Source organism: Hyla sarda, chromosome 8 (genome assembly GCF_029499605.1).
Source record: "Hyla sarda isolate aHylSar1 chromosome 8, aHylSar1.hap1, whole genome shotgun sequence".
Classification (NCBI taxonomy): domain Eukaryota; kingdom Metazoa; phylum Chordata; class Amphibia; order Anura; family Hylidae; genus Hyla; species Hyla sarda.
Genome location: NC_079196.1, coordinates 176,528,142 through 176,555,072, shown reverse-complemented (window position 1 = coordinate 176,555,072; position 26,931 = coordinate 176,528,142). Strand labels below are relative to the sequence as shown.

General features: G+C 46.2%; 1 protein-coding gene across 5 annotated transcripts in view; it reads left to right on the top strand.

The window, feature by feature from the left end:
- GPRC5B (G protein-coupled receptor class C group 5 member B) overlaps nt 1–26,931 on the top strand; it is a 99,739-nt gene that overhangs the window by 18,655 nt on the left and 54,153 nt on the right. For all 5 annotated transcript variants that reach the window (XM_056535678.1, XM_056535676.1, XM_056535679.1 and 2 more), the window contains exons 2-3: nt 11,025–12,034; nt 18,931–19,043. In XM_056535678.1, the coding sequence (XP_056391653.1) occupies nt 11,029–12,034; nt 18,931–19,043 (1,119 nt within the window). In that variant the 5' untranslated portion in view covers nt 11,025–11,028. The remainder of the gene's footprint in view (nt 1–11,024; nt 12,035–18,930; nt 19,044–26,931) is intronic.

The following is a 26,931-nucleotide window of genomic DNA, read 5'->3' as shown; positions in this document are numbered from 1 at the left end:
CCCCGTTTGTAATCAGTGCCCGGAGCGTGTTCGCTCCGGGACTGATTACCGGCGACCACAGGGCCGGTGGCGTGTGACGTCACGCCTCCGCCCCGTGTGACATCATGCTCCGCCCCTCAATGCAAGCCTACGGGAGCGGGCGTGATTGCTATCACGCCCCTCCCGTCGGCTTGCATTGAGGGGCAGAGCGTGATGTCACACGGGGGCAGAGGCGTGACGTCACACGCCACCGGCACTGCGCTCGCCGGTAATCAGTCCCGGAGCGAACACGCTCCGGGCACTGATTACAAACGGGGTGCCGCGTGCATGATCTCAGGGGTCCCCAGCTGCAGAGAACCCCTTTAAGGTCTCTGAGTCACTGGTCACCTCCTTGAGCCCTGGCTGAAATGTATAGACTTTACCAACTGCCTACCCTCAGTAAAGCTACTGTTGTCCGTAACTTGGCGTCGGAGTCTTTATTGCCCCAGTGTGTAGCCCAGGATCCAGTGGTATACCTTTGTGTAGTTATAGGCTAAACCACGCCCTGGCGTCACAAATACAAGGGGTTAATTCCATCTGCCCCTAGGGTAACAACATCTGCCCTGCACCTTACCCCCCGCCACCACACAGCCTTATCTTAGTCAATGTATATCCTGCTTTTTTGACTCCTGTATACAAAGAAATAACATTGTGTTGTTGACAAACTGTAGATTGCAATATATACAGTACAATTTACCGTACATTGCAGATGCTGTGACATTCATGGTTATGAAGAGAAGTATTCTTAAGAGCTTGATACAATTTCACTTACCAAGCAATAATTGATTCGTTTTCCTCAACTTCTACATTAAGGATAGTGTAACCAGAAACAGCGGCTTCCTATGTTATATCAAACCAAAATACTAGAATCTTTGGCCAAATTAAAAGGGTTCCCCACTGCTTATAGATAGATAGAGAGTGTGTTTTGTTGAGAGCTAAATTTGTCTCACTGCAGCTGTATAGTGTTTTTTTTCCACAAATCCGTCAGTTATTTCTTTGGAATTGGATATTCTTCATAGACTTCATTGGCACAGATACATGCATTTGTGGAAAAAAAAAAAACACTCTATATTCATAACTACCTACTCTAAGATCTGTGTCCTGGGACTGGAATTGAGAAGCGTTGTTTAGAATAAGTCATATTTATAAAAAGTGGAGAAACCCTTTAAAGGGGTACTCCGGCGCTAAGACATGTTATCCCCTATCCAAAGGATAGGGGATAAGATGCCTGATCGCGGGTGTCCTGCCGCTGGGGACCCCAGTGATCTTGCACCCCGTTACAATCAGTCCCCGGAGCACCTTTGCTCCAGGTCTGATTACTGGTGGTCGCGAGGGCCGGAGCATTGTGACGGCCCCGCCCCCGTGTGACATAACACTCCGCCCCCTCAATGGAAGCCTACGGCTTCCATTGAGGGGGGCGTAGCGTGACGTCACACGGGGGCGGGGCCGTGACGTCACAATTCTCCGGCCCCCGTGATCGCCAGTAATCAGACCAGGAGCAACGTGCTGCAGGGACTGATTGTAACAGGGTGTGGCGTGCAAGATCATGGGGGGCCCCAGTGGCGGGACCCACGCGATCAGGAATTTTATCCCCTATAGATGTCTTAGCGCCGGAGTACCCCTTTAAGGTCTTTAATATAATACGGTATCTCTATTATTGTGGTGTTCTTTTGGTAATAAAGATTAAAGTAACCATTCAGGAGCTTAAAAAAATATGTCAGTACCTACAGGAGATGCAAAACTGCTATTTATATTCCTCTGTGTTTGCTCCTTGGCTGGTGACCACAGTTTAGCTACACTGTCTGCAGATAATCTGAGGTAGTCTAAGACACACCTCCATAGAATTATAGTCTATTATGGGCCCATCAGCAAGTCAAGCAGGAAGACTAGATAATAAAGAACATGCACAGAGAGAAGCTCGTTTTTATTACACCAAAAAATTGATGCAACTTTTTATTATTCTTTGTGTTTCAATGACTCGCCATCTTGAAGATCTCTGTTTGCTGCCATTAAGTGGAAACATATGTATTTAGGTCTCCTACACAGAAAAGCCATGTAGCTGTGTTCAATCATATGGTGCCTCCTTAAAGGGGTACTCCGCCCCTAGACATCTTAACCCCTATCCAAAGCTGCTGCACCCGGCGTTTGTTAAGAGCGTCGAGTGCAGCGCCGGAAGCTCATGACATCACGGTTGTGCCCCGCTCGTGACATTACGGCCACGCCCCCTCAATGCAAGTCTATGGGAGGGGGCGTGACGGCCGTCAATCCCGCTCCCATCGACTTGCATTTGAGGGGGCATGGCCGTGACATCACCAGCGGGGCGGGACCGTGGCATCACGAGCCTCTGCCCCGCATCGCCAGTCATCAGGCACGGAACGAAGTTTGCTCCATGCATCAGATGTCTGGGGTGCCACAGCTGAGATCGCAGGGGTCTCCAGTGGCGGGACCCCCACGATCAGACATCTTATCTCCTATCCTTTGGATAGGGGATACGATGTCTAGGGGCAGGGGCGGAGTACCCCTTTAAGGTGCCTTGTTCTCCCCATCAACATTCCATTTATTTTACTTACTACATTGGAATAGAACAAGGAAAATTCAAATCCTTGACTGTTGGTGGGTCTTGAGGACTTGGCTGGGAAATCTGCTTAAGCGGACAGTACCTCTGTAATATGGTATACAAATTTTATTTATTTTATATACAACTCAGAACTGGTTTTATATTGACTTCACAGAGCTCCTGTTAGGTTGTGGGACATAGTACAAGAGAGTAGAGTTGAGCAAAAAAACCTACAGTAGGTTCAACTGAGTGGCCATTGATTCCTCTTTTTCTGGATACAGTCCTATGAGTCCTCAGAGCGTCATACTAGACTAATTGTTTCCAGACTAAACAATGTAATGGTCACTGATTTTTTGATTCAGGCAAAATTACTATAGATTCACTCAATTCGACAGAAGAATGAGTAAGCTAAGAAGGAATCGCAACTTCTTCCAGGGTCCTTGGCATCAGGTTTTACAGTGGATTCAGTGACCACACAAAAAAAAGGTTCACACAAAATAGTTAAAGGGGTACTCCACTGGCCAGCGTTCAAACTAAAATGTTCTGAATGCTGTGTTCGCGCTGTGGGGGGTCGGGCACGCCTCCTCCATGCAAGTCTATGGGAGACTTGCATGAACTGGGCGTGGTCATGACGTCACAAGGGGCATGGCCGACCCCGCAGTGCAAACACAGCGTTCAGAACATTTAGTTTGCATGCTGGCCAGTGGAGTACCCCTTTAAGTGAATAGATATCGTTTAGGCCTTGTTCACACGACCGTTGTGCTCCAGTAAAGGAAGCTCAATCAGAAGGAAAAAAAATACTGCATGTCTGGTCTTTTTTCTCCACTCAACTCCTCTAAAATCCCAGACTCCCGACGGACCCCATTCAAGTCAATGGCATCAGTTGGAACCTGTCGGTGTCAGTTGTGCTCCAACTTGTTTAGGGCCCATTCGGCAAAAAAAAATAGAGGCAAAGAAACCCTAAACTTGTCAGAGTGCTATGGCAGTGTGAACTTAGCCTTACTCAGGTGATAAAGCTAAATGCATAGCAACATGAGTAACGAGATAAAAATAGGAAAAAGAGGTCAACTGGAATAAAACAAGATATACGTAGCTATAAAGTTTAGGACACCCTCTGATAAATATCTAACACCCTGAGGCGAGAGAAGCTTCAGGTCCTCGCTTGCACAGTCATGTTTCACTGGGCCCCTAGAATGATGGCGTCTCTCCCTTTTTTATCCCTAGTTAAATATTTTTGAATATTCCATGAAGCACTATACTTTACCAGAAGACCTTCTTTCTACCTCCTTAGATTTCCAATTCATGGGTAGTGCAGATAAGAGTACCTGGGCCTAGTGCCAAGACATAAGACTTTATAAAACAAAAGATAATTGGAATCTACACAGAATCCTCAGAATCTACACAATGGCCCTCATTTACTAAGAAAATCGGATTGTAAGTCTATGGCCTTCATTTACTAAGAAAATCGGGCTGTAAGTCTATGTTGCTTTCTTACCCGACTGCTTTTTTCCCCTGGTATTTATTATTATGTTGCATCCTGTTTGTCGCATGTGGGTTTTGTTGGTTTTGGTTTCCAACTCCTCTGAGCTGTCGGGAAAAAATCCACAACAATACAACAAATTCGGGTTGGAAACCTTTATAAATACGTGGGAAAGCTCAGAAATGTCGGGTTACGCCCCTTTTTCGGGTTTGGGAGAATCCACATCGGGTCCGTCGGGAAAAAATGTCGCATCGTGTCGCAGACTGGCGCACGATGTCTGTGACATGGCGCAGACAAAGATGCGACAAAAAAACCCGACAAAAGAGGTCGGGTTTAGAATAGTAAATGAGGGCCAATATAGTAAACCAACATATTAGTGGGTTCCAAGTGAGTAAAACAATTACAGAATTAACCCATGTATACAAAGGTCATGTAGCTGGCCATGTGATCATTCTCAGCCAATCACTTCTATGTGAACTACTGATAACATATTGCACAATGCAAAAGTGGCCACTAGTTTACCACTATGAGATCGTCTAACAGATGCATTTATTAAAAGCGTCAGGAGAAAAATTCTCCAGAAAAACTGTAATTTTGTTTAGTAACACATTCTGTGTTTTGGCTGACAGTGATATAATAACACATATGCTAAACGCTTTCTTTCAAAATAAGCAAGAATTTACACTTCCAGATGATGAATAATTCAGGAATAAGAAGGAAATAGATTTTCAGATAAGTATTGTCACATTGCATTGTGTTTTGTCTTAGCTGGGAATCTCCATGGTAACGATGTGCTAAAATCGCGTAGCCACAGGAAGATTTCGTGTCTCGAATAAGGAAATTTAGGAAAGTTTCACAATTACTTACGATCCTTAACAATAGGGTCATATCTGGGTCAGAATTCCATTTTGTGCCCCCACCCATAGCACAATATTGCTTCTCTGTCTTACCATTCAGTATGAACCAAACTGGATTTCTTTATTTCTTATTTTAACATTTCCATTTGCCTACTGTTTCCTATGATGCATATACTGAAAGGGATCATGGGTACTACATGTTGACAGACAAGTGCTAAGGCTGTGTTCACAGGGCATTAACATTGCAACATTTTAAAGGGCTATTCCGGTATTAGAAAATGTTTTTTGTATAAAACTATCATCCCAAGTTATATAACCTACTGATATAGTGTTATTATTATTTGTACTGCCTTCAACTTGCTTTTGCTTGATAGTTCTTTCACTTTCAGTGTGGTGTTCTCTGAGCAGCTACTCCCCCTATCCTGAGATGGTGCATCATCCTCTGCTGTCTCAGAAGGCTTGGCTGGATCTTGTTTCTGAGCCCTAGCCCCGCCCCCTAGTGATGTCATTATCTCGGACCAGCCCCAACAGCCTACATCACCATCTGCCTGTCATGTACACATATATATGAATTGGGACATTTAGGGAGAATGAGCTGTGTTTACAGCATGCTGCCTTGTGCTGAACAATGCCACAGACAGAGGAACAGGCAGGAAATGAATGCAGCAGCTGCATATGTGTGGAAAAATATTCTGCTGTATACTGAAATGTCCTGAAGTGGCTCTGGGCTGGGGTCTGGCAGGAGTGCTGTGGGAGGGGAGTTGGCAGGGTGCGGGCTGTGATGAAGAGCTGAGGGATAGCAATGCATTCTGTAGATTGTAGTACTGAGCAACCTTGAAATACCCCTTTAACATCTGTATTAAGGACGTCTGCAAGAAACAAGGGCCATTCTCCTCTTCATGGTGTTCTAATTAGGTGAACTTATATCATTATAAGGTTGTAAGGCAGAGCTTCCCAACTTGCTGCTCTCCATCTTTTGTAAAATTACTACTCTCATCAGTGCATTATTGCAGTATTTTATCTGCCGATGATGGACCCCTACAGTGTGATTCAGATGTGCCTGCTCAGAGCAGGAATCTGCTGCTACAAACAGACACACTGCGATGTGCGAGTCGCCACGTGCATGCGCAGTATACTCGTACATATCGTGGCTGCTCTTGGCCTAGCCCAAGGAGCAGAGTGCAGTGTGTCTGCTCGTAGCGGCGGATTGCCACTCCGAGCAGGCACATCTGGAGGCACACCATAGGGGTCCATCATCGGCATATCCACAGCTTAAATACACTGTGGATCTGCCCTTGTGAACGAGCCCCTAAGGTAATCCAAGTGCAATTTTTGCTAAAGTAATACAGACATTATCATAAGTACATATTTGGCCAATTGAATAAGGCCTCATGGTGTGCTCATAGGAGTGGTGATCTAGATCCTGAATGACATATACATGTGCAAAGATGTAGCAAAAAAGGGGATGACTGGTAAGGCATATGTCTTTGCTGCATGTGGCCCAAGTGGCTGGGTGCCCAGCGGAATGCCAACAAGTGTCTTTGTCAGGGTATTAAGATACAGGGCTAGTAGTGTAAGAAAAATCATTGCCCTGGATTAAGAAGCCCATACAAGTGTATTTCTGGCAGATCTACAGATTTTAGTTATGAACCAGATGGTCCAGGGTGGACAGTGCTATAGGACCTAATACTGCCTGTTTGTAAATGGTTAAAATGCCACTAGACGGTAATAAAATGTTCTTAATGCAGAAGTTTTGTAAAGGTTTATGATGTTTTGCTTTCATTGTGATGGGTAATTATCGTTGTGAGATTTGAGAATTGTAATCTGTGCGGTTATTACTGACTGTCTGGGTAACAGTCTCAGGAAACCGCAAAGTCTGTAAAATAATAATCACACATTACAGTATAAATTATTCATTAGAAAACTGTTAAGGAGAATGAGGTTTATAGTTGAATGTAATACAAGTGTGCAAGTGGCTGCTCTCATTAAGCAATTTATTAAAGAGCTAGGTTAACGCTTACTGCCTGATGCAAACATAGTAAGCACTCCAATTCACAGACTGACTCAAAGGAGTTATTTGGCAGAAAGTGCCTATTTGTTTTTGAAACTGCGCCACTCTTGTCTAGGGTCAGTGTCTGGTATTGCAGCTCAGTGACATCCACTTGATGAAGGTGAGATTTGATACCAAAAACAATTTAAAGACAAGTGTGGAGCTGTTCCTAGAAAATAGCATTATATATATATATATATATATATATATATATATATATATATATATATTACGTTTCTCATCACACCACCATATAAGGTAGTGTGCCCTCTGATCAGCTCTGGCTTTGGTCACAATGTCTCAGAAGCTGATTGGGATTAATGCCAAGTCAGAATTCTCCCCAGAAAGGAAGAGAACCCATCTGCAGACAGCTGTTTCGAGGTGCTTGCCCCTCATCATTACAGAGCAGGGTGCTCTGGCTTGGCTGAGGATGACAGACCTGTAGCTACTATCTAAAAGGGATGAGTATTTTCCTCAGGGAGAGGCACCGCTTCCGGTGTAAAACGGAGATTCAAAAAAGCCATTAGCACTCCGCGGGCTTTCTGGGTAAGAAGTACCCAGAAAGCCCACGGAGTGCTAATGGACTTTTTGAATCTCATTTTATACCGGAAGCGGTGCCTCTCCCTAAGGAAAATACTCGACCCTTTTAGCTATATATATATATATATATATATATATATATATATATATATATATAAATTTTATCCCAGGAAAGACCATTAAAGGGCTACTCCAGTGGAAAACTATTTTTTTTTTTAAATCCACTGGTGCCAGAAAGTCAAACAGATTTGTAAATTACTTTACTTTAAAAATCCAGTACTTATCAGCTGTTGTATGTTTCACAGGAAGTTGTTTTCTTTTTGAATTGACCACAGTGCTCTCTGCTGACACCTCTGTCCATGTCAGGAACTGTCCAGAGCAGCATATGTTTGCTATGGGGCTTTGCTCCTGCTCTGGACAGTTCCTGACATGGACAGAGGTGTCAGCAGAGAGCGCTGTGGTCAGACAGTTAAGAAATTAAAAAAAGAAAAGAAGAACGTCCTGTGGTGCATACAGCGGCTGATAAGTACTGGAATTATTAAGATTTTTAAATAGAAGACATTTACAAATCTGCTTAACCATGTGGCATCAGTTGATTTAAAAAAAAAAATTTCCCCACCGGAGTATCCCTTTAAAGGGGTCATCCAGTCTTCCTCAGTATAGGTCATCATTGTTAGATCAGTGGGGGTGCAGCTGTTTGAGGTGGGCACAGCATTCGTACTCACAATTCAACAGTATGTTGCACTACTGCTACTAGTAGTACGGCTACACAGGCATAAACGCCGGTAAATATTAAAGATTCAGTAATGCTTGCATAAGCGCCAGCCCCAAAAAGGCAGCTGATCGGTGGGGTGCCAGAAGTCGGGCCCTGACATTATTAGCCTAACCTGAGTATAGACCGTACGTAAATTTTATATGGGTGGATAATGCCTTTGAAACCATGGTTGTGTCTTCTGGCTGTTATGCAACTGTACTTTAGCATCCATGTCCTCGCATCTCCCCTTCTTATTGAACTGGACTTTCAAGGGGTACCCAAGTAAACATTTTTCTATTTTGAAGGACTCTTCCAAAAGGTATTCTAAAAGATAACGTATCAAGCTGGTATGTTAAGGTGTGGTAAAAAAAAAAGTTTTCATTGTGCTGCATATTTCTCTGCGTGTGAAAAGACACTTGTAAGGAACATGAGTTACTTTACTTACTAGAAGAGGCCATAAGTGGTACATGGTGAGTCTCTTCATACAGCTTCATTGTAAAGAAGTATCTGATGACAGGATTAAGTGGTTTTTTGAAGGGGGAACAGGCCATATAAAGCTGAGAATGGACCAAATGTGTAGTATATATCCATAGAAAAGACTTTTTCTGAATTTACCTCTATACCTATTTTGACATTTTAATCTCTTTCTGTTTTTTTTTTCTTACTTGATATATAAGAAGCAAGAACACCTATAAATCAGCTTTGAGCTCAAGTAACAGAGTTGTGATAATGGATTTTTCTCAGTGCTAAACCACATGTTTCCTACCTGTCCTGTGTCATACTAGACATTCACCACAAACCAAAACTTGCCTTTTTACCCTGTGTACCAGACTACACCTTACTTACCTGCTCTGTGTGCCATACTATACTTTAATTACCTGTCTTGTGTGCCATACTACACCTTACCTACCTGCTCTGTGTACCAGACTACACCTTACCTACCTGCCCTGTGTGCCAGACTACACCTTACCTACCTGCCCTGTGTGCCAGACTACACCTTACCTACATGCCCTGTGTGCCAGACTACACCTTACCTACCTGCCCTGTGTGCCAGACTACACCTTACCTACCTGCCCAGAGTGCCAGACTACACCTTACCTACCTGCCCTGTGTGCCAGACTACACCTTACCTACCTGCCCTGTGTGCCAGACTACACCTTACCTACCTGCCCTGTGTGCCAGACTACACCTTACCTACCTGCCCTGTGTGCCAGACTACACCTTACCTACCTGCCCTATGTACCAGACTACACCTTACCTACCTGCCCTGTGTGCCAGACTACACCTTACCTACCTGCTCTGTGTACCAGACTACACCTTACCTACCTGTCCTGTGTGCCAGACTACGCCTTACCTACCTGTCCTGTGTGCCAAACTACACCTTACCTACCTGCCCTGTGTGCCAGACTACACCTTACCTACCTGCCCTGTGTGCCAGACTACACCTTACCTACCTTCCCAGAGTACCAGACTACACCTTACCTACCTGCCCTGTGTGCCAGACTACACTTTACCTACCTGCCCTGTGTGCCAGACTACACCTTACCTACCTGCCCTGTGTGCCAGACTACACCTTACCTAAGTGCCCTGTGTGCCAGACTACACCTTACCTACCTGCCCTATGTACCAGACTACACCTTACCTACCTGCCCTGTGTGCCAGACTACACCTTACCTACCTTTCCTGTGTGCCAAACGATTTACTACTTGTCCTATGTGCCAGACCACATCATCTGCATGTTTTCCAGCCCACACCTTTACTACCTGTCCCGTGAACCAGACCACACCTTCCTTACCTGTCCTGTGACAAATACTGCACCTTTCTTTCATGTCCTGTGAACCAGTCCACACATTTCCAATCTGTCCTGTATGCCAGGCTTCACCTTCCTTAGATGTCTTGTTGAAGGTTGAAAGGTAAACTAAATTATAGACTTTTACTGCAATAAGCTTCCTTCACCTCTGCACAGGAGAGGTGATAAATGGGTTTGTCCAGTGAAAGACAACTTACCCTCTATCCACAGAATAGGGAATAAGTGTCTCATTGCGGGCATTCTGACCGCTCTGACCCTGTGGATAAGGGAAAAGTTGTGTTTCATTGGACAACCTTTTAGGCTAAGATCTGTATGTTTTCCTATAATATTGGCTGCAACCCATTATAAAATGATGCCATAGACACACCAATTAAAGCTGATATCTTGTCAGCAGCAGCAGCAGATAATACACTATTGTGCGACACAATGCACTTCGATTCATGTTTTGTTCTATGTAATTTGCTTCAATACCTTTATTGTATTGCTGTCACATAGGCAGCCTTCAGATCAGATATTAACAAGAAATGTTAAAGAACAATAAACCTAAACTGCAACAAAAAAAAAGCAAATAAGGCTTCTTTCACACTGCCGTTATTACACGACAGTGTGACGGCCATCGGGGGACCCGGGGAGAATAGCGGGAGAAAAAATACAGTTTGAGCCGTCTTTATCTCCTGCTTTTCCCTTCAAAAAACAACGGTGTCCGAAGACCCCCATTATAGTAAATGGAAGCCGTGGGGACCCTTTGTGCCCCGTCACGAAAACGGCCGTTAAAGTCACACAAAAAAAAGACTTTAACGGACGATCTTGATGGGGAGCAAAGGCAGTGAAAACGGGGCCTAAAAAGTGGTATCAGAAATTAATGTGTATTTGGGGGAAGACATTCTGGACACAAAAGAATACATTGCAAGTGAATCCACAGCAAATCCTAACCAATAACAATTCATTTCTGTTGTAGAAACATGAAAACCCACCCAGCTATTGTTCTGCTCCTCTTTTTCGTGATCGGCTATGGTTCTTCTGAAAACTCCACAACGTCAAGAGGCTGTGGACTGGACATTTTTCCACGTTATGTATACCTTTGTGATCTGGATGCCATTTGGGGGATCGTTGTGGAAGCTGTGGCTGGAGCGGGTGTCCTAACAACCTTACTTCTTATGTTGATCTTATTGGTAAGACTTCCTTTCATCACAGAGAAAGAGAAAAAAAGCCCATTGGGAATACATTTCCTTTTTCTTCTGGGAACTCTTGGATTGTTTGGCTTGGCTTTTGCGTTCATCATACAAGAAGATGAAGCTATCTGCTCTACTAGAAGGTTCTTATGGGGCGTCCTATTTTCTCTTTGTTTCTCATGTCTGCTTGCTCAAGCTTGGAGGATCCGTAAGCTTGTTCGGCATGGCAAGAGCCCATCTGGATGGCATCTTTTTGGAATGGTTATATGTCTGATGCTGGTTCAAGTCATTATTGCTACCGAATGGATTATCTTGACAGTGGTTAGAGACAAGAAGTTGGCCTGCAGTTATGAGCCAATGGATTTTGTCATGGTTTTAATTTATGTCATGGTTCTCATGGTGGTTACCTTGGGCCTCTCTCTTTTTACACTGTGTGGAAAATTTCAGAAATGGAAAAAAAATGGAATATGCCTTATTATTACAACTTTTCTTTCTGTCTTAATATGGGTAGCTTGGATGACTATGTATCTTTATGGTAACAATGAACTGAAGAAAAAGGACCAGTGGAATGATCCTACATTGGCCATTGCCCTGATATCGAGCGGATGGGTGTTTCTTATCTTTCATGCCATCATTGAGGTCCATTATACCATTCTACCACCTCCACAGGAAAACACAACAAATTACTTTGACACATCTCAGCCTCGTATGAGAGAAACACCTTTTGAGGAAGATATTCAGCTTCCCCGAAGCTACATGGAAAATAAAGCTTTTTCTATGGATGAACATAATGCAGGTAAGAGGGACAGTTCAGTTCTGTTCAGCATTATAAAGACTGTTCAATGGCACGCACGTCAGGGCCATACCAGCAATCACTGGATCTCTTTACTTCCATGATTGTGGGTGGGCCTGTTACATAGGGTAATATTGGTCTATTCGGCTGATACCACCCTAGATATTTTTATCTGACTGCTCAGTTGTGTTGTTCTGATCTATCTTCTACTGACTGTAGGTTAGCAAGAAGTGGGAATAGGGAAACACATAAGTGCGACAATGAGTTTATTTGCAGTCCATATTCATGTAGATATATAGGTCTGCATAGAACCTCTAGATCAGGGGTCCTCAAACTTTTTAAACGGGCGGCCAGTTCAAGGTCCCTCAGACCATTGGAGGGCTGGACTATAGATAAAAAAAAAAAAAACTATGAACAAATTCCTGTGTATACTTGTATATCTTATTAGTGGACTACCCCTTTATAGTTCCCCCACATTAGGCTGGCAATATAGTCCCCCCCCCCCACATTAGGTTGGCAGTATAGTTCCCCCCCACATTAGGTTGGCAGTATAGTTCCCCCCACATTAGATTGGCAGTATAGTTCCCCCACATTAGGTTGTAGTTCCCCCACATTTAGTTGGCAGTATAGTTCCCCCACATTAGGTTGGCAGTATAGTTCCCCCCACATTAGGTTGGCAGTATAGATCCCCCCCCCACATTAGGTTGTAGTTCCGCCACATTAGGGTTGGCAGCATAGTTCCCCCACATTAGGTGCAGTATAGTTCCCCCCACATTAGGTTGACAGTATAGTTCCCCCCCACATTAGGTTGTAGTTCCCCCACATTAGGTAGGCAGTATAGTTCCCTCAACATTAGGTTGTAGTTCCCCCACATTAGCTTGTAGTTCCCCCCACATTAGGTAGGCAGTATAGTTCCCCCCACATTAGGTTGTAGTTCTCCCACATTTAGTTGGCAGTATAGTTCCCCACATTAGGTGCAGTATAGTTCCCCCACATTAGGTTGTGGTTCCCCCACATTAGGTTGTAGTTCCCCCACATTAGGTGCAGTATAGTTCCCCACATTAGATGCAGTATAGTTCCCCCACATTAGGTTGTAGTTCCCCCACATTAGGTAGGCAGTATAGTTCCCCCAACATTAGGTTGTAGTTCCCCCACATTAGGTTGTAGTTCCCACCACATTAGGTAGGCAGTATAGTTCCCCCCACATTAGGTTGTAGTTCTCCCACATTTAGTTGGCAGTATAGTTCCCCACATTAGGTGCAGTATAGTACCCCACATTAGGTTGGTAGTATAGTTCCCCCACATTAGGTTGTGGTTCCCCCACATTAGGTTGTAGTCCCCCCACATTAGGTGCAGTATAGTTTCCCCACATTAGGTTGTAGTTCCCCCACATTAGGTGCAGTATATTTCCCCCACATTAGGATGTAGTTCCCCCACATTTAGTTGGCAGTATAGTTCCCCACATTAGGTGCAGTATAGTCCCCCACAATAGGTGCAGTATAGTCCCCCACATTAGGTGCAGTATAGTTCCCCCACATTAGGTGCAGTACAGTTCCCCACATTAGGTGCAGTATAGTTCCCCACATTAGGTGCAGTATAGTTGCCCACATTAGGTGCAGTATAGTCACCCACATTAGGTGCAGTATAGTTCCCCCCCTTAGATGCAGTATAGTTCCCCCCTTAGATGCAGTATAGTTCCCCACATTAGATGCAGTATAGTTCCCCCACATTAGGTGCAGTATAGTTCCCCCACATTAGGTGCAGTATAGCTCCCCAAAATTAGGTGCAGTAAACCTCCCCAACATTACTGCATCTAATGTGGAGGAACTATACTGCACCTAATGTTGGTTGGGGAGCTATACTGCACCTAATGTTGGGAGCTATACTGCACCTAATGTTGGGGCGCTATACTGCATCTAATGTGGAGGAACTATACTGCACCTATAGTTCCCCCACATTAGGTGCAGTATAGTTCCCCACATTACGTGCAGTTAGGTTCCTCCACATTAGATGCAGTACAGTTCCCCAAATTACATGCAGTATAGTTCCTCCACATTAGATGCAGTATAGTTCCCCACATTAGGTGCAGTATAGTTCCCCACATTAGGTGCAGTACAGTTTCCCCACATTAGGTGCAGTATAGTTCCCCCACATTAGGTTCAGTATAGTTCCCCCACATTAGGTGCAGTATAGTTCCCCCACATTAGGTGCAGTATAGTTCCCCACATTAGGTGCAGTATCTTCCCCCACAGACATACAGCCTCCAGCCATACAGTGTATGGCTGGAGGCTGGATGCCTGTGTACTGACCCACTTCAGAGCTCCGACCACCACTCCTCCGGTCCGGCCATAGCAGTAGGTACCGGGACCGGAGGTGCGGTGGTCGGAGCACCGAAGCCGACATGCCGCTGGTAACACTTACCAAGCTGGCCAGCGCACTGCTCTGCTCCTCCACGCTCCGTTGCTATGGGCGCACGCACGGGACATCAGTGACGTCCCTGCGTGCGCTACCTTCCGGCGGTCCTTGTGATTTTAAAGTAAACACAGGGCCGCCGAGAGCGCATCCCTGTGTCCCGTAAACATTTTTCGGGACACAGGGATGTCCTTAGGCAGCGGCGGGCCAGATAAATGTTCTCGGCGGGCTGCATGTGGCCCGCAGGACGTAGTTTGAGGACTCCTGCTCTAGATACTTAACAGTAGTAGATTTCTAATCAAGACTATCTGCAAAGGTGGACATAATAATTTGTTAAGCCTCAAACAAGTTCATGTTTAGGCTCTATATAAAGGCTTCTTAACCTTTGTCTACTGGGACTTCACCAGCTTGACCTCTCTGATGCCCATACCTACCTTACAATTGGTCTAGGTCCATGCCAAAATGTAAATATTGCTCAATGTATTGTCCATTTTTCTTCTGAAACTAGTGTAATGTAGGCACAAAAGAGTCAATTATATTGTTAAACCAGGGTGTTATAGCTTGAGAAAGGCCTGTGAAGCAGGAGAGATAATCTTATGTCAAAACTAGCTGCACCATTTGTGGTTGTTATCTTAAAGGGGTACTCCGGTGGAAAAATACAATTTCAAATCAACTGCCTGAGCCATGAGTCATCGGGCACTCCTCAGTGGCTTCTCTCTGCCTCTATGGTCTTGGGTGATAGATCTCTCTATACCTACACAGGGTAGTATCTATAAAACAAGGCTGGTGGGACAGGGAAAAACCACCAGGGATCAGTCCAAGGTGGGACAGGTAGAAGCCACCAGGGATCGGTCCAATGACTCATGGTTCAGGCAGCATGACAGTGATGACTGGTTCCCTTTAAGTGAGGACTGTGGTTTTGCAAAAGGGGTAGAAACTACAAGCTATTGCTCCATCTGTGTACACGCATATTCAGAATGGACTGCAATATTGTCGAAGGTGACACAACTATAGAACCGGTATGTAAAACTAAAACAAACTGCATTATGACAGCATAATGAGTGTTAATAGCCACAAACTAGTATAGGTATTTGCGGCTGAGGCTTTTATCTTCTTTGCCTTGAGAATGTTACCTTTAAGAACATTTAGAACTTCATTTGTAGGTCATAATAGAAATCATTTGATGTGCATTAAAACTGACAGACAAAATCACTACCGCAATTCCACCAGTACAGTGTGTCTCCAGGAGTCTGCAAACTACTATTCAATATACTTCTCCGTAATTCTATAAGCATTCTCTAAAACAGTGCAGGCTCCATCTTACTCCCTGTATATAGATTTTTGGACCTTTTACTGGAATGCTAAAAAATCCCTGATTCATTCAAGGTAAAAGTGCAAAGGTCTAAGTACTAGGGCCGCAGTTTAGCCTTCTTTTCTGTGTTATTTAGTATTATTACCCGTAGCCACCTAATAGCTTCCTAATGTTGTGTCAAGCCACCACACCAGTGGTCTCCAAACTGTGGACCTCCAGATATTGCAAAACTACAACTTCCAGCATGCCTGGACAGCCATTGGCTGTCCATATCTGGAAGTTGTTGTTGTGCAACATCTGGAGGTCCACAGCTTGGAGAACACTGCACTAGACTTTTGATCTGGGGGCAGAAGGACGTAGTCTTGGTTTGCCCCCTGTTCCCATCTCCTGCTCCCATCCCAAATTCTCTGAGTTTGTGAGTGACATGTGTAGATTGATAGATGGGGACCATCATCTCCTTGCAGAGTTATTTTAAGGGGCTTCCAAATTAAACAAATTAGATATTAGAACCCTTATTAGGGTTGCTACAAGAATAAGAAAAAAAGGGATAAAAAACATAAAAGGGTATTGTGGAGGAAACAAAATGGGGGAGATTTATCAAAACCTATCCAGAGGAAAAGTAGCTGAGTTTCCCATAGCAACCAATCAGATCTCTTCTTTAATTTATAACAAGGCCTCTGCAAAATGAAAGAAGTGATCTGATTGGTTGCTTTGGACAACTCAGCAACTTTGATAAATCTCCCAGAATGTTTTCAAATCAACTGCCAGAAATGTATACAGATTTATAAATGACTTCTGTTTAACAATCTTCCAGTACTTATCAACAGCTGTATGCTCCAGGGGAAGTTGTGTAGCTCTTTCCAGTCTCACCACAGTGTTCTCTGCTTACACCTCTTTCCGTGTCGGGAACTGTTCAGAGCAGGAGAGGTTTGCTATGAGGATTTGTACCTCCTCTGGATAGTTCCTGATATGGACAGAGATGTCAGCAGAGAGCACTGTGGTCAGACTGGAAAGTAATACACAACTTCCTCTGGCGCATACAGCAGCTGATAAGTACTGGAAGGATTAAGATTGATTTTTAAATAGAAGTAATTTATAAATCTGTATAACTTTCTGGTGCCAGTTGATTTAAATAATTTTTTTCCTCCTGAGTACCCCTTTGAACCAGTTCCTCCTGAGTACCCCTTTGAACCAGTTTTACTGCAGTATTATGTCTGAACTATATGATAATGTTATGTGCGCATTTAAGGGAATTTTATTTAGCCACTACATATTTTTTGGCACTATATGGTAGCAACATTTGGACTGTATATGGCAAGTTATATATTTACACTGTGTGGCAGCATAATGAAGACTAGAAGTATAAGAAAAATTGTCTTAAAATGGCAAGGGAGACCCCTACTTTGTTCATTGGCCCATTTTCTATTAAACTGACCCAGTCTTTGGGTCGATTTACAGGGACAGATAATTGGCCATTGTGGGCACTAAATAGATCGGCGTGACTTTACACAGCTAAGTTGTCGACAGTACAGCTGCAGATGATCACTCAATAGTTTGTACTTCCATTCACTTCCATGATTGTTGTTAGAACATTCCCTAATACACGGGGAGATGTGCTGGTGACAAATGATGATTTTGTGCCCACATAAAAGATATGATCAGCCAACAAATGAACCCTGTGTGAAAGGACCTGTAGCTGCTGCAGAGGATTCATCTGTTGTATGGCTTTGCAGTCTGTATGTTTCACATACTTTAAGGGCTTATCCCATAATAAAATATATCCCTATCCGTAGCATAAGACATGACTAGCTGATGCTGAAAACAGGGAGAAAATTGCCCCTGGAATAAATGGAGTGCACTGCACATGCGGGGCCAATGTTCCATTCATTCTCTATGGGGCTTCAGAACATTGCTGAGTGCTGAGCTCAACAATATTAGAAAGCCCCATAGAGAATGAATGGAGTGTAGACTGCTCCTGTGCATTGTGCGCTGTTCATTCTGGGAACATTTCAGCTAATCAGCTTGTTACCTCCCTATCCTGTGTACAGGGAAAACTATGAATGCCTTTTAGTTAAAAGGTACCGGTCATGGTGATGCTGTGGCAGGATATGTGTAAACCACCACGTATTCTCGTAGCCCAAAACTTGGCCCGACATGTCGAGATTAGGAATCAAAATGCTGGAACTTCAAAGATTTGGACTCGTGATCATGTCATAGCGGGCCAAGTCATGGACATAATCACCTGCTGATTTACACATATCCTGCTGCTGGTTCGTCATGACAGATACCTTTTAAATGCTTTTATTTTGTGATAAATTCAGCATTCTAAACTGTTTGGCTTCTGCAGTTTCTTCAAATCACCGTATGTAGCAATTTGCAAAATCATGTTCACAGTGAAACCCATCAGAGACTATCTGAGCTCACTTATGACCAAATCAAAGTAGATTTTTGTGATTACCTGTTTTACAACATATTAACTTATTTTTGTTATCCAAATTAAATATAAAAATCACAGGGAAAGCAAACTTAATGGGCTTATGTAGTCTCGTTATCACAGCATTTAGTCTCCATTGAACTTATCTTTCTGGTGCTGTAGGCACTTAGCTAATCACTGGCTAAGACGGGTCACCGCTCCAGCCAGTGATTGGCTGAGCAGCAATAAGACGTGCTATCTTCACCTTCGGGAAGTGAAGTTCACCGAAGACCAGGTGTCATGAGAACAAGACTGCGGGGGAGCGAGGGAGGTAAGTATGGGCTTTTTTATGCCGTCATACAGCCTGGGCACGTATATTAAAAGAAAAACTTTTTGCTGGATAACAGGCATGCTGTTTGTAGTAGCTTTGTGGCGCCTTCATTCTCAGAACGGTAGGGGCCCATGTAATTGGACATCCAACAGTCATAAAGCAGTGGAATTTTCTAGCCAAATACCAACACTGTCTATTATAGGGAAATCCTAAATGATTCCAGTTTATGATGACTGCTAGCTCAGTTTTATGATACTGGGTTCACTTTAAGATGTAACAATTTGATATTTGCTTGACAATGATAAGAAACTTGTGGTTAATCCATAAAGGTTATGGGTGTAATTGAGTAAGGACAGAATATTTCTGCTGCTAAGTAACTGTATACTGTACTTACATAAAACTGACCTATGTGTTTGCTCTGTTTCATGAAGCCATGCGGTCTGGGGGATTTCGTAATGGAAGTTTAGGAAGCAGGCCCAGCGCACCCTTCAGAAGCAATGTGTATCAGCCTACTGAGATGGCGGTGGTCCTGAATGGTGGAACAGTAAGTATTGAGCCAACACAGTGCTTAAAAAAATGGAAAGAACCAAAGCCTTGTGTAGTGTAGGAATAGCTGACAGGACTGATAAAACAGTTGCTCACACGTGATCATTAATATGCAGTTTAGGCCAAGTTCCCATTCAGAATAGCTCTGCTAGCAAAGTCCATTCAAATTATGGGTGTTGAGCAGATAAAAAAAATCCTGCATGACCAAATTTTTTCTCCGATCAACTCCTGTTAAACAACGGACCCCAGGCAGAAACCTGATGGACCCCATTAAAAGCCATTGAGGCCTGTCAGGACCCGGCAGTGTCAGTTGTGCTCAAAGCGGTTCAGGGTCTGTTCAGTGCAAAAAAAAAGAAACTGAAAGGACCATGAACAGGTCGGAGCATAACTCCAGTGTGCACATAGCCTTATGTGCAGATAGGATCTACTGAATACATTGATCAGTTCTCCATATACAGTGGGGGAAAAAACTATTTAGTCAGCCAGCCATTGTGCAAGTTCTCCCACTGTAAGAGAGACAGAATGGGGGGAATGAATACAGGAAATCACATTGTAGGATTTCTAATGAATTAATTAGTAAATTCCTCGGTAAAATAAGTATTTTGTCACTTACAAACAAGCAAAATTTCTGGCTCTCACAGACCTGTAACTTCTTTTTTAAGAGTCTCCTCTGTTCTCCACTCGTTACCTGTATTAATGGCACCTGTTTGAACTTGTTATCAGTATAAAAGACACTTGTCCACAACCTCAAACAGTCACACTCTAAACTCCACTATGGCCAAGACCAGAGAGCTGTCGAAGGACACCAGAAACAAAATTGTAGACCTGCACCAGGCTGGATCTGTAATAGGCAAAGCAGCTTGGTGTGAAGAAATCAACTGTGGGAGCAATTATTAGAAAATGAAAGACATACAAGACCACTGATAATCTTCCTCAATCTGGGGCTCCACGCAAGTTCTCACCCCGTGGTGTCAAAATGATCACAGGAAAGGTGAGCAAAGATCCCAGAACCACACGGGGGGACCTAGAGAATGACCTGCAGAGAGCTGGGACCAAAGTAACAAAGGCTACCATCAGTAACACACCACGCCGCCAGAGACTCATCATGCGGTGTCAGACATGTCCCCCTGCTTAAGCCAGTACATGTCAGGGCCCATCTGAAGTTTGTTGGAGAGCATTTGGATGACCCAAAAGAGTATTGGGAGAATGTTATATGGTCAGATGAAACCAAAGTAGAATTTTTTGGTAAAAACTCAACTTGTCGTGTTTGGAGGAGAAAGAATGCTGAGATGCTTCCAAAGAACACCATACCTACTGTGAAGCATTGGGGATAGAAACATCATGCTTTGGGGCTGTTTTTCAGCAAAGGGACCAGGACAACTGATCGGTGTAAAGGAAAGAATGACTGGGGCCATGTATCGTTTGATTTTGAGTAAAAACCTCCTTCCATCAGCAAGGGAATTGAAGTTGAAACGTGGCAGGGTCTTTCATCATGACAATGATCCCAAACACACCGCCCGGGCAACGAATGAGTGGCTTCGTAAGAAGCATTTCAAGGTCCTGGAGTGGCCTAGCCAGTCTCCAGATCTCAACCCCATAGAAAACCTTTGGAGGGAGTTGAAAGTCTGTGTTGCCCAGCGACAGCCCGAAAACATCACTGCTCTAGAGGAGATCTGCCTGGAGGAATGGACCAAAATATCAGCAACAGTGTGTGAAAAACTGGTGAAGACTTACAGAAAACGTTTGACCTCTGTCATTGCCAACAAAGGGTATATAACAAGGTATTGAGATGAACTTTTGTTATTGACCAAATACTTATTTTCCATCATGATTTGCAAATAAATTCTTTAGAAATGTGATTTTAAGGATTTTTTTTTTTTTCCTCATTCTGTCTCTCATAGTTGAGGTATACCGATGATGAAAATTAAAGGCCTCTCTCCTCTTTTTAAGTGGGAGAACTTTCACAATTGGTGGCTGACTAAATACTTGTTTGCCCCACTGTACATTACAATACTTATCTTGCAGTAATCCCGCCTTATAGCTATGCCCCATATTCTAAAGTATACTCTTCCATTGCCGCATGTAACACTCACCGGAGAAGACTGGAGGTGGATCCGCTGAGCACCGCGTGGCAGATGTAGAGAGCCGCACCAGGGAGCGGAATCTAAGACGCCGCTGGTCTTCACCAGAGCCCGCCGCGAAGCAGGATGGACTTGCTGCGGCAGGCGACGTCCAGGTCGCTTCCGCTGGTACGACTCGACCACGCGGGCGGCCGAGGTGGTACTTGGCACAGAGAGGGTTAACTGGGAGGTTGGGAGCGGGCAAGCTGTCGGGCTGAAGGTAGGGCTAAGGTCAGAGGCTAGAGACTGGGTGCGTGGTCAGGAACGTAACAGAAGGTCAAGGGCAGGCGGCAAGGTACGAAGTGGGGGACGTAGCTAAAAGGTCAGGTAGCACAGGTAGTCAAAGTAGTGGTACGCTTTCTCTAGGGCAATAGCACAAAGATCCGGCAGGGAACAAGGGAAGTGAGGTGCTTAAATAAGGTGGGACCAACAAGTGACAAATAGAAAGGGTACTGTCTCTTTAAATCTCACAGAGTGGCGCGCGCGCGCCCTGGGGGAGAGACGCGCGCGCACCAGCACTGCAGGAGGAAGCACGGGAGACGCGCCGAGAGAAGCCCACGGACGCGGCTCCCGTGCGAGCGGGACGAGGATGCTGCCCAGCTGGAGAGACGGAGGAAGAAGGTAAGTGGCGGGGAGAAGAATGCCGGGGCACGGGCACACAGGAGCGAGGGGAGAGGCGCAGACGGCCCCGTGCAGGATAGCGGGACACGGAGCGGGCCGTGACAGTACCCCCCCCCTTTGGCCCCCTCTTCCTTTTGAGTTGCAGGAACTTCTGGATTAAGTTCTTGTCCAGGATATTCTCCTCGGGTTCCCACGACCTCTCCTCAGGACCAAATCCCTTCCAGTCAACCAAAAAGAACCGTCTACCTCTGGAGAGTTTGGAGGCCAGAATTTGTTGCACTTCAAAAATGTCGGAGGCACCAGAGATTGGAGATGGAATACAAGACTTGGTGGAAAATCGATTCAAGACCAATGGTTTGAGGAGGGAGACATGGAAGGTGTTAGGGATGCGAAGGGAACGAGGCAGGAGCAGCTTGTAGGCCACCGGGTTAATTTGACGAAGAACCTTGAATGGGCCTAGAAAACGGGGTCCTAGTTTATAACTGGGCTGTTTAAGGCGAACATGCTTGGCGGAAAGCCACACCTTGTCACCGGGATGGAAAATTGGTGGAGGTCTTCTCTTCTTGTCAGCCTGGAGTTTCATACGGGAGGAAGCATGGGTTAATGAACGTTGGGTGTCTTTCCAAATGGCCTGGAAATCTCGAACCAGGGAATCAGCCGCAGGGACCTCGGAGGAGATGGGCAGTGGGAGAGGAGGGCGGGGATGGTGTCCATAGACAATGAAGAACGGGGAGTTGCCAGAAGAACCAGAGTCATGGTGATTATAAGAAAATTCGGCCCAGGGTAGAAGGGAGGACCAATCATCTTGTCGTGCAGAGACGAAGTGACGAAGATAGGTACCAAGGGTCTGGTTCACTCTTTCTGCTTGACCATTGGTTTGAGGGTGGTACGCAGAGGAGAAATCCAGCTTGACTTTGAGGCGATTACACAGAGCACGCCAGAACTTTGAGACAAATTGCACCCCCCTGTCAGACACAATATGGAGAGGGAGACCATGGAGCCGGAAGATGTGACGGAAAAACAAACTTGCTAGTTGGGTTGCGGATGGTAGACTGGGGAGCGGGATAAAGTGGGCCATTTTAGAGAATCTGTCCACTACAACCCAGATTACAGTGCAATTGGAGGACGGTGGCAAGTCCGTGATAAAATCCATGGCAATATGGTCCCAAGGAGATTCCGGAATGGGAAGTGGTTGCAGTAAGCCAGCCGGTCTCTGGCGAGAAGTTTTATTCCGGGCACAGATGACACAAGCACGAACAAAATCGGAGACATCGCGGGGTAGGCTGGGCCACCAGTAGTGACGGGAAATGAGGGAGATGGAGTTCTGGATCCCCGAATGTCCTGCTAGGAAGGAGGAGTGGCCCCAGTTCAAGATCTTGGTTCTCAGGTGAGGAGGTACAAAGGTCTTCCCAGGAGGTACCTGAAGAAGGGAAGCCGGTGCTGAAGGAATGAGGCGGTCAGGAGGAATGATGTGCTGAGGCTGCGAGTCTAGTCCCGTAACATCAGAGGCCCTGGAGAGAGCATCAGCTCTGATATTCTTATGGGCTGGACGGAAGTGGATCTGGAAGTTAAAACGAGAGAAGAACAGAGACCACCTGGCCTGTCGGGGGTTCAGCCGTTGCGCGGTTTGCAGGTAAAGGAGATTCTTGTGATCAGTATAAATGGCAATAGGGAGGACTGTCCCCTCCAACCAATGACGCCACTCCTCCAGAGCTAATTTAATAGCCAAGAGCTCCTTGTCCCCGATGGTATAATTTCTTTCTGCTGGAGAAAAGGTCTTAGAAAAGAAAGCGCAGGTGGACATTTTGCCCTTGGTGGATTGCTGCATTAAGACTGCTCCAGCTCCCACGGAGGAGGCGTCCACCTCCAGGGAAAAAGATTTGTCTGGGTCGGGGCGTGTCAAGACCGGAGCAGAAGCAAAGGCAGACTTGAGTTGGGAGAAGGCTTCCACGGCAGGGGGAGGCCAAGACTTGGGGTCCGCTCCCTTTTTAGTCAAAGCCACAAGGGGTGCTACTAGCGTAGAGTAATGTGAGATGAACTGCCGATAATAGTTGGCAAAGCCCAAAAAGCGCTGAATAGCTTTTAATCCAGAAGGCTGAGGCCAGTTCAGAACAGCGGACAATTTATTTGGGTCCATGCGAAGCCCTTGGCTAGAGATGACATAACCAAGAAATGGGAGGCTGGTCTTCTCAAAGAGGCACTTTTCGAGTTTGGCATAAAGATGGTTGCTTCTCAGGCGACAAAGAACTTGGCGTACTTGGGTCCGGTGAACCTCTAAACTGGGGGAGAAGATGAGAATGTCGTCGAGATAGACGACAACACAGGAGTACAGGAGATCCCGGAAAATGTCGTTGACGAATTCCTGAAAAACTGCTGGTGCGTTACACAGGCCGAAAGGCATAACAAGATATTCATAGTGTCCATCTCGGGTATTGAATGCAGTCTTCCATTCGTCCCCCTTTCTGATCCTAATCAAGTTATAGGCACCTCGAAGATCCAACTTCGAGAAGATCTTAGCTCCGCGTAAGCGATCAAAGAGCTCGGAAATTAGTGGAAGAGGATACCGATTCTTAATAGTGATCTTATTCAACCCTCGATAATCAATACAGGGGCGTAGCGAACCGTCCTTCTTTTCCACAAAGAAGAAGCCGGCTCCCGCAGGGGAGGAAGATTTTCGGATGAATCCCCTCTGTAAGTTCTCCCGGATATAATCCGACATGGCCTTGGTCTCGGGCGCGGACAGTGGATAAATCCTACCCCGAGGAGGAGAGGTGCCTGGCAGGAGGTCGATAGGGCAGTCATAGGGACGGTGAGGAGGAAGACACTCCGCTTGCTGCTCAGAAAAAACGTCGGCAAATTCACGATAGTGGACAGGAAGGCCAGGTAAGACAGAAGTGGGAGGAGGGAATCTAGGTTGAACCGATTTCAGGCAACGGTTGTGGCAATCCGGACCCCAACGAGTAACCTCTCCGGAGCGCCAGTCCAAGAGTGGGGCATGAAGCTGCAACCAAGGAAGACCCAGGAGAGCATCAGAAGTGCAGTGAGGTAGAACGTAGAAGACGATCCTTTCCTTATGAAAGACCCCAATCTGCATCTCGAGTGGAGCAGTCACCTCAAGCACTGCGGTATTAAGGCACTCCCCACTGATGGAAGATATGTACAAGGGTTTAGTGAGCCGAGAGACAGGAAGGCGGTACTTAGAAACTAGGTGAGCGGAAAGAAAATTGCCGGCAGAACCAGAGTCCACAAGAGCGGAAACAGAAAAGGTATTACCCGAAGAAGTGATCTGAACTGGGATATTCAAGCGGGGAGAGGAGTTCCTCTCACCTAGGGTCGCCTCTCCTACGTCTCCTAGGTGTGAGCGTTTCCCTGGCGAGGAGGACGGAGAGGGCAACGATTCAAGAAGTGTTCTGGGCTGGCACAGTAAAGGCAAAGGTTCTCCTCCCTGCGACGGGTTCTTTCCTGAGGGGTAAGACGGGCCCGGTCCACTTGCATGGGCTCGTCAACAACAGAAGATGAGGGGGCCTCCGGTGGGTGTTGTAATACCGGAGCCAGCCTAGGGAAGCGACGTGGTCTTGGCTGCTGACGCTCCTGGCGGAGTTCCCCTTGCCTCTCCGCAAAACGGACATCGATGCGGGTAGCCAAATGGATTAAATCCTGAAGAGAAGAGGGGGGGTCACGAGTGGCCAGGGCATCCTTGACCCTACTAGACAGGCCCTTCTTGAAGGTGGCACACAGTGCCGGTTCATTCCAGTCCAGTTCAGACGCTAGGGTGCGAAACTGGATGGCGTAATCACCGACTGACGAATCTCCCTGACAAAGGTTCAAGAGGGCAGACTCGGCGGAAGAGGCTCGGGCAGGTTCCTCGAAGGCGCTCCGGAACTCGGTAAGAAAGGTTTGCAGGTCCGATGTAATAGGGTCGCCTTTGTCCCAAAGAGGGGTGGCCCAGGCCAAGGCTCTTCCAGAAAGAAGACTGAGGACGAAGGCCACCTTGGCCCGTTCCGAACGGAACTGATCTGCCATTAATTCTATATGCATGGAGCATTGGGACACAAAACCCCTGCACGCCTTGGAGTCACCCTCAAACTTGTTGGGCAGGGAGAGTCGCAACTTGGGACCGAGAGCAGAAGCTGGAGGCTCAGGTCCAGGAGCAGGCTCGGGAACGGGTTGCCGTGGCTGCGGCTGCTGAAGCTGCTGCTGCTGCATGGTGAGGAGCTGCTCCATCATGGCGGATAATTGGTTCAGTTGTTGAGCCTGCTGTGCCAACTGCTGGGACTGCTGAGCCACCACAGTAGAGAGATCCGCGATGCTGGGAAGAGGCACCTTGGCGGGATCCATGGCCGGATCTTGCTGTAACACTCACCGGAGAAGACTGGAGGTGGATCCGCTGAGCACCGCGTGGCAGATGTAGAGAGCCGCACCAGGGAGCGGAATCTAAGACGCCGCTGGTCTTCACCAGAGCCCGCCGCGAAGCAGGATGGACTTGCTGCGGCAGGCGACGTCCAGGTCGCTTCCGCTGGTACGACTCGACCACGCGGGCGGCCGAGGTGGTACTTGGCACAGAGAGGGTTAACTGGGAGGTTGGGAGCGGGCAAGCTGTCGGGCTGAAGGTAGGGCTAAGGTCAGAGGCTAGAGACTGGGTGCGTGGTCAGGAACGTAACAGAAGGTCAAGGGCAGGCGGCAAGGTACGAAGTGGGGGACGTAGCTAAAAGGTCAGGTAGCACAGGTAGTCAAAGTAGTGGTACGCTTTCTCTAGGGCAATAGCACAAAGATCCGGCAGGGAACAAGGGAAGTGAGGTGCTTAAATAAGGTGGGACCAACAAGTGACAAATAGAAAGGGTACTGTCTCTTTAAATCTCACAGAGTGGCGCGCGCGCGCCCTGGGGGAGAGACGCGCGCGCACCAGCACTGCAGGAGGAAGCACGGGAGACGCGCCGAGAGAAGCCCACGGACGCGGCTCCCGTGCGAGCGGGACGAGGATGCTGCCCAGCTGGAGAGACGGAGGAAGAAGGTAAGTGGCGGGGAGAAGAATGCCGGGGCACGGGCACACAGGAGCGAGGGGAGAGGCGCAGACGGCCCCGTGCAGGATAGCGGGACACGGAGCGGGCCGTGACACCGCATTCACAATTCTGCAGGCTTTTGAAC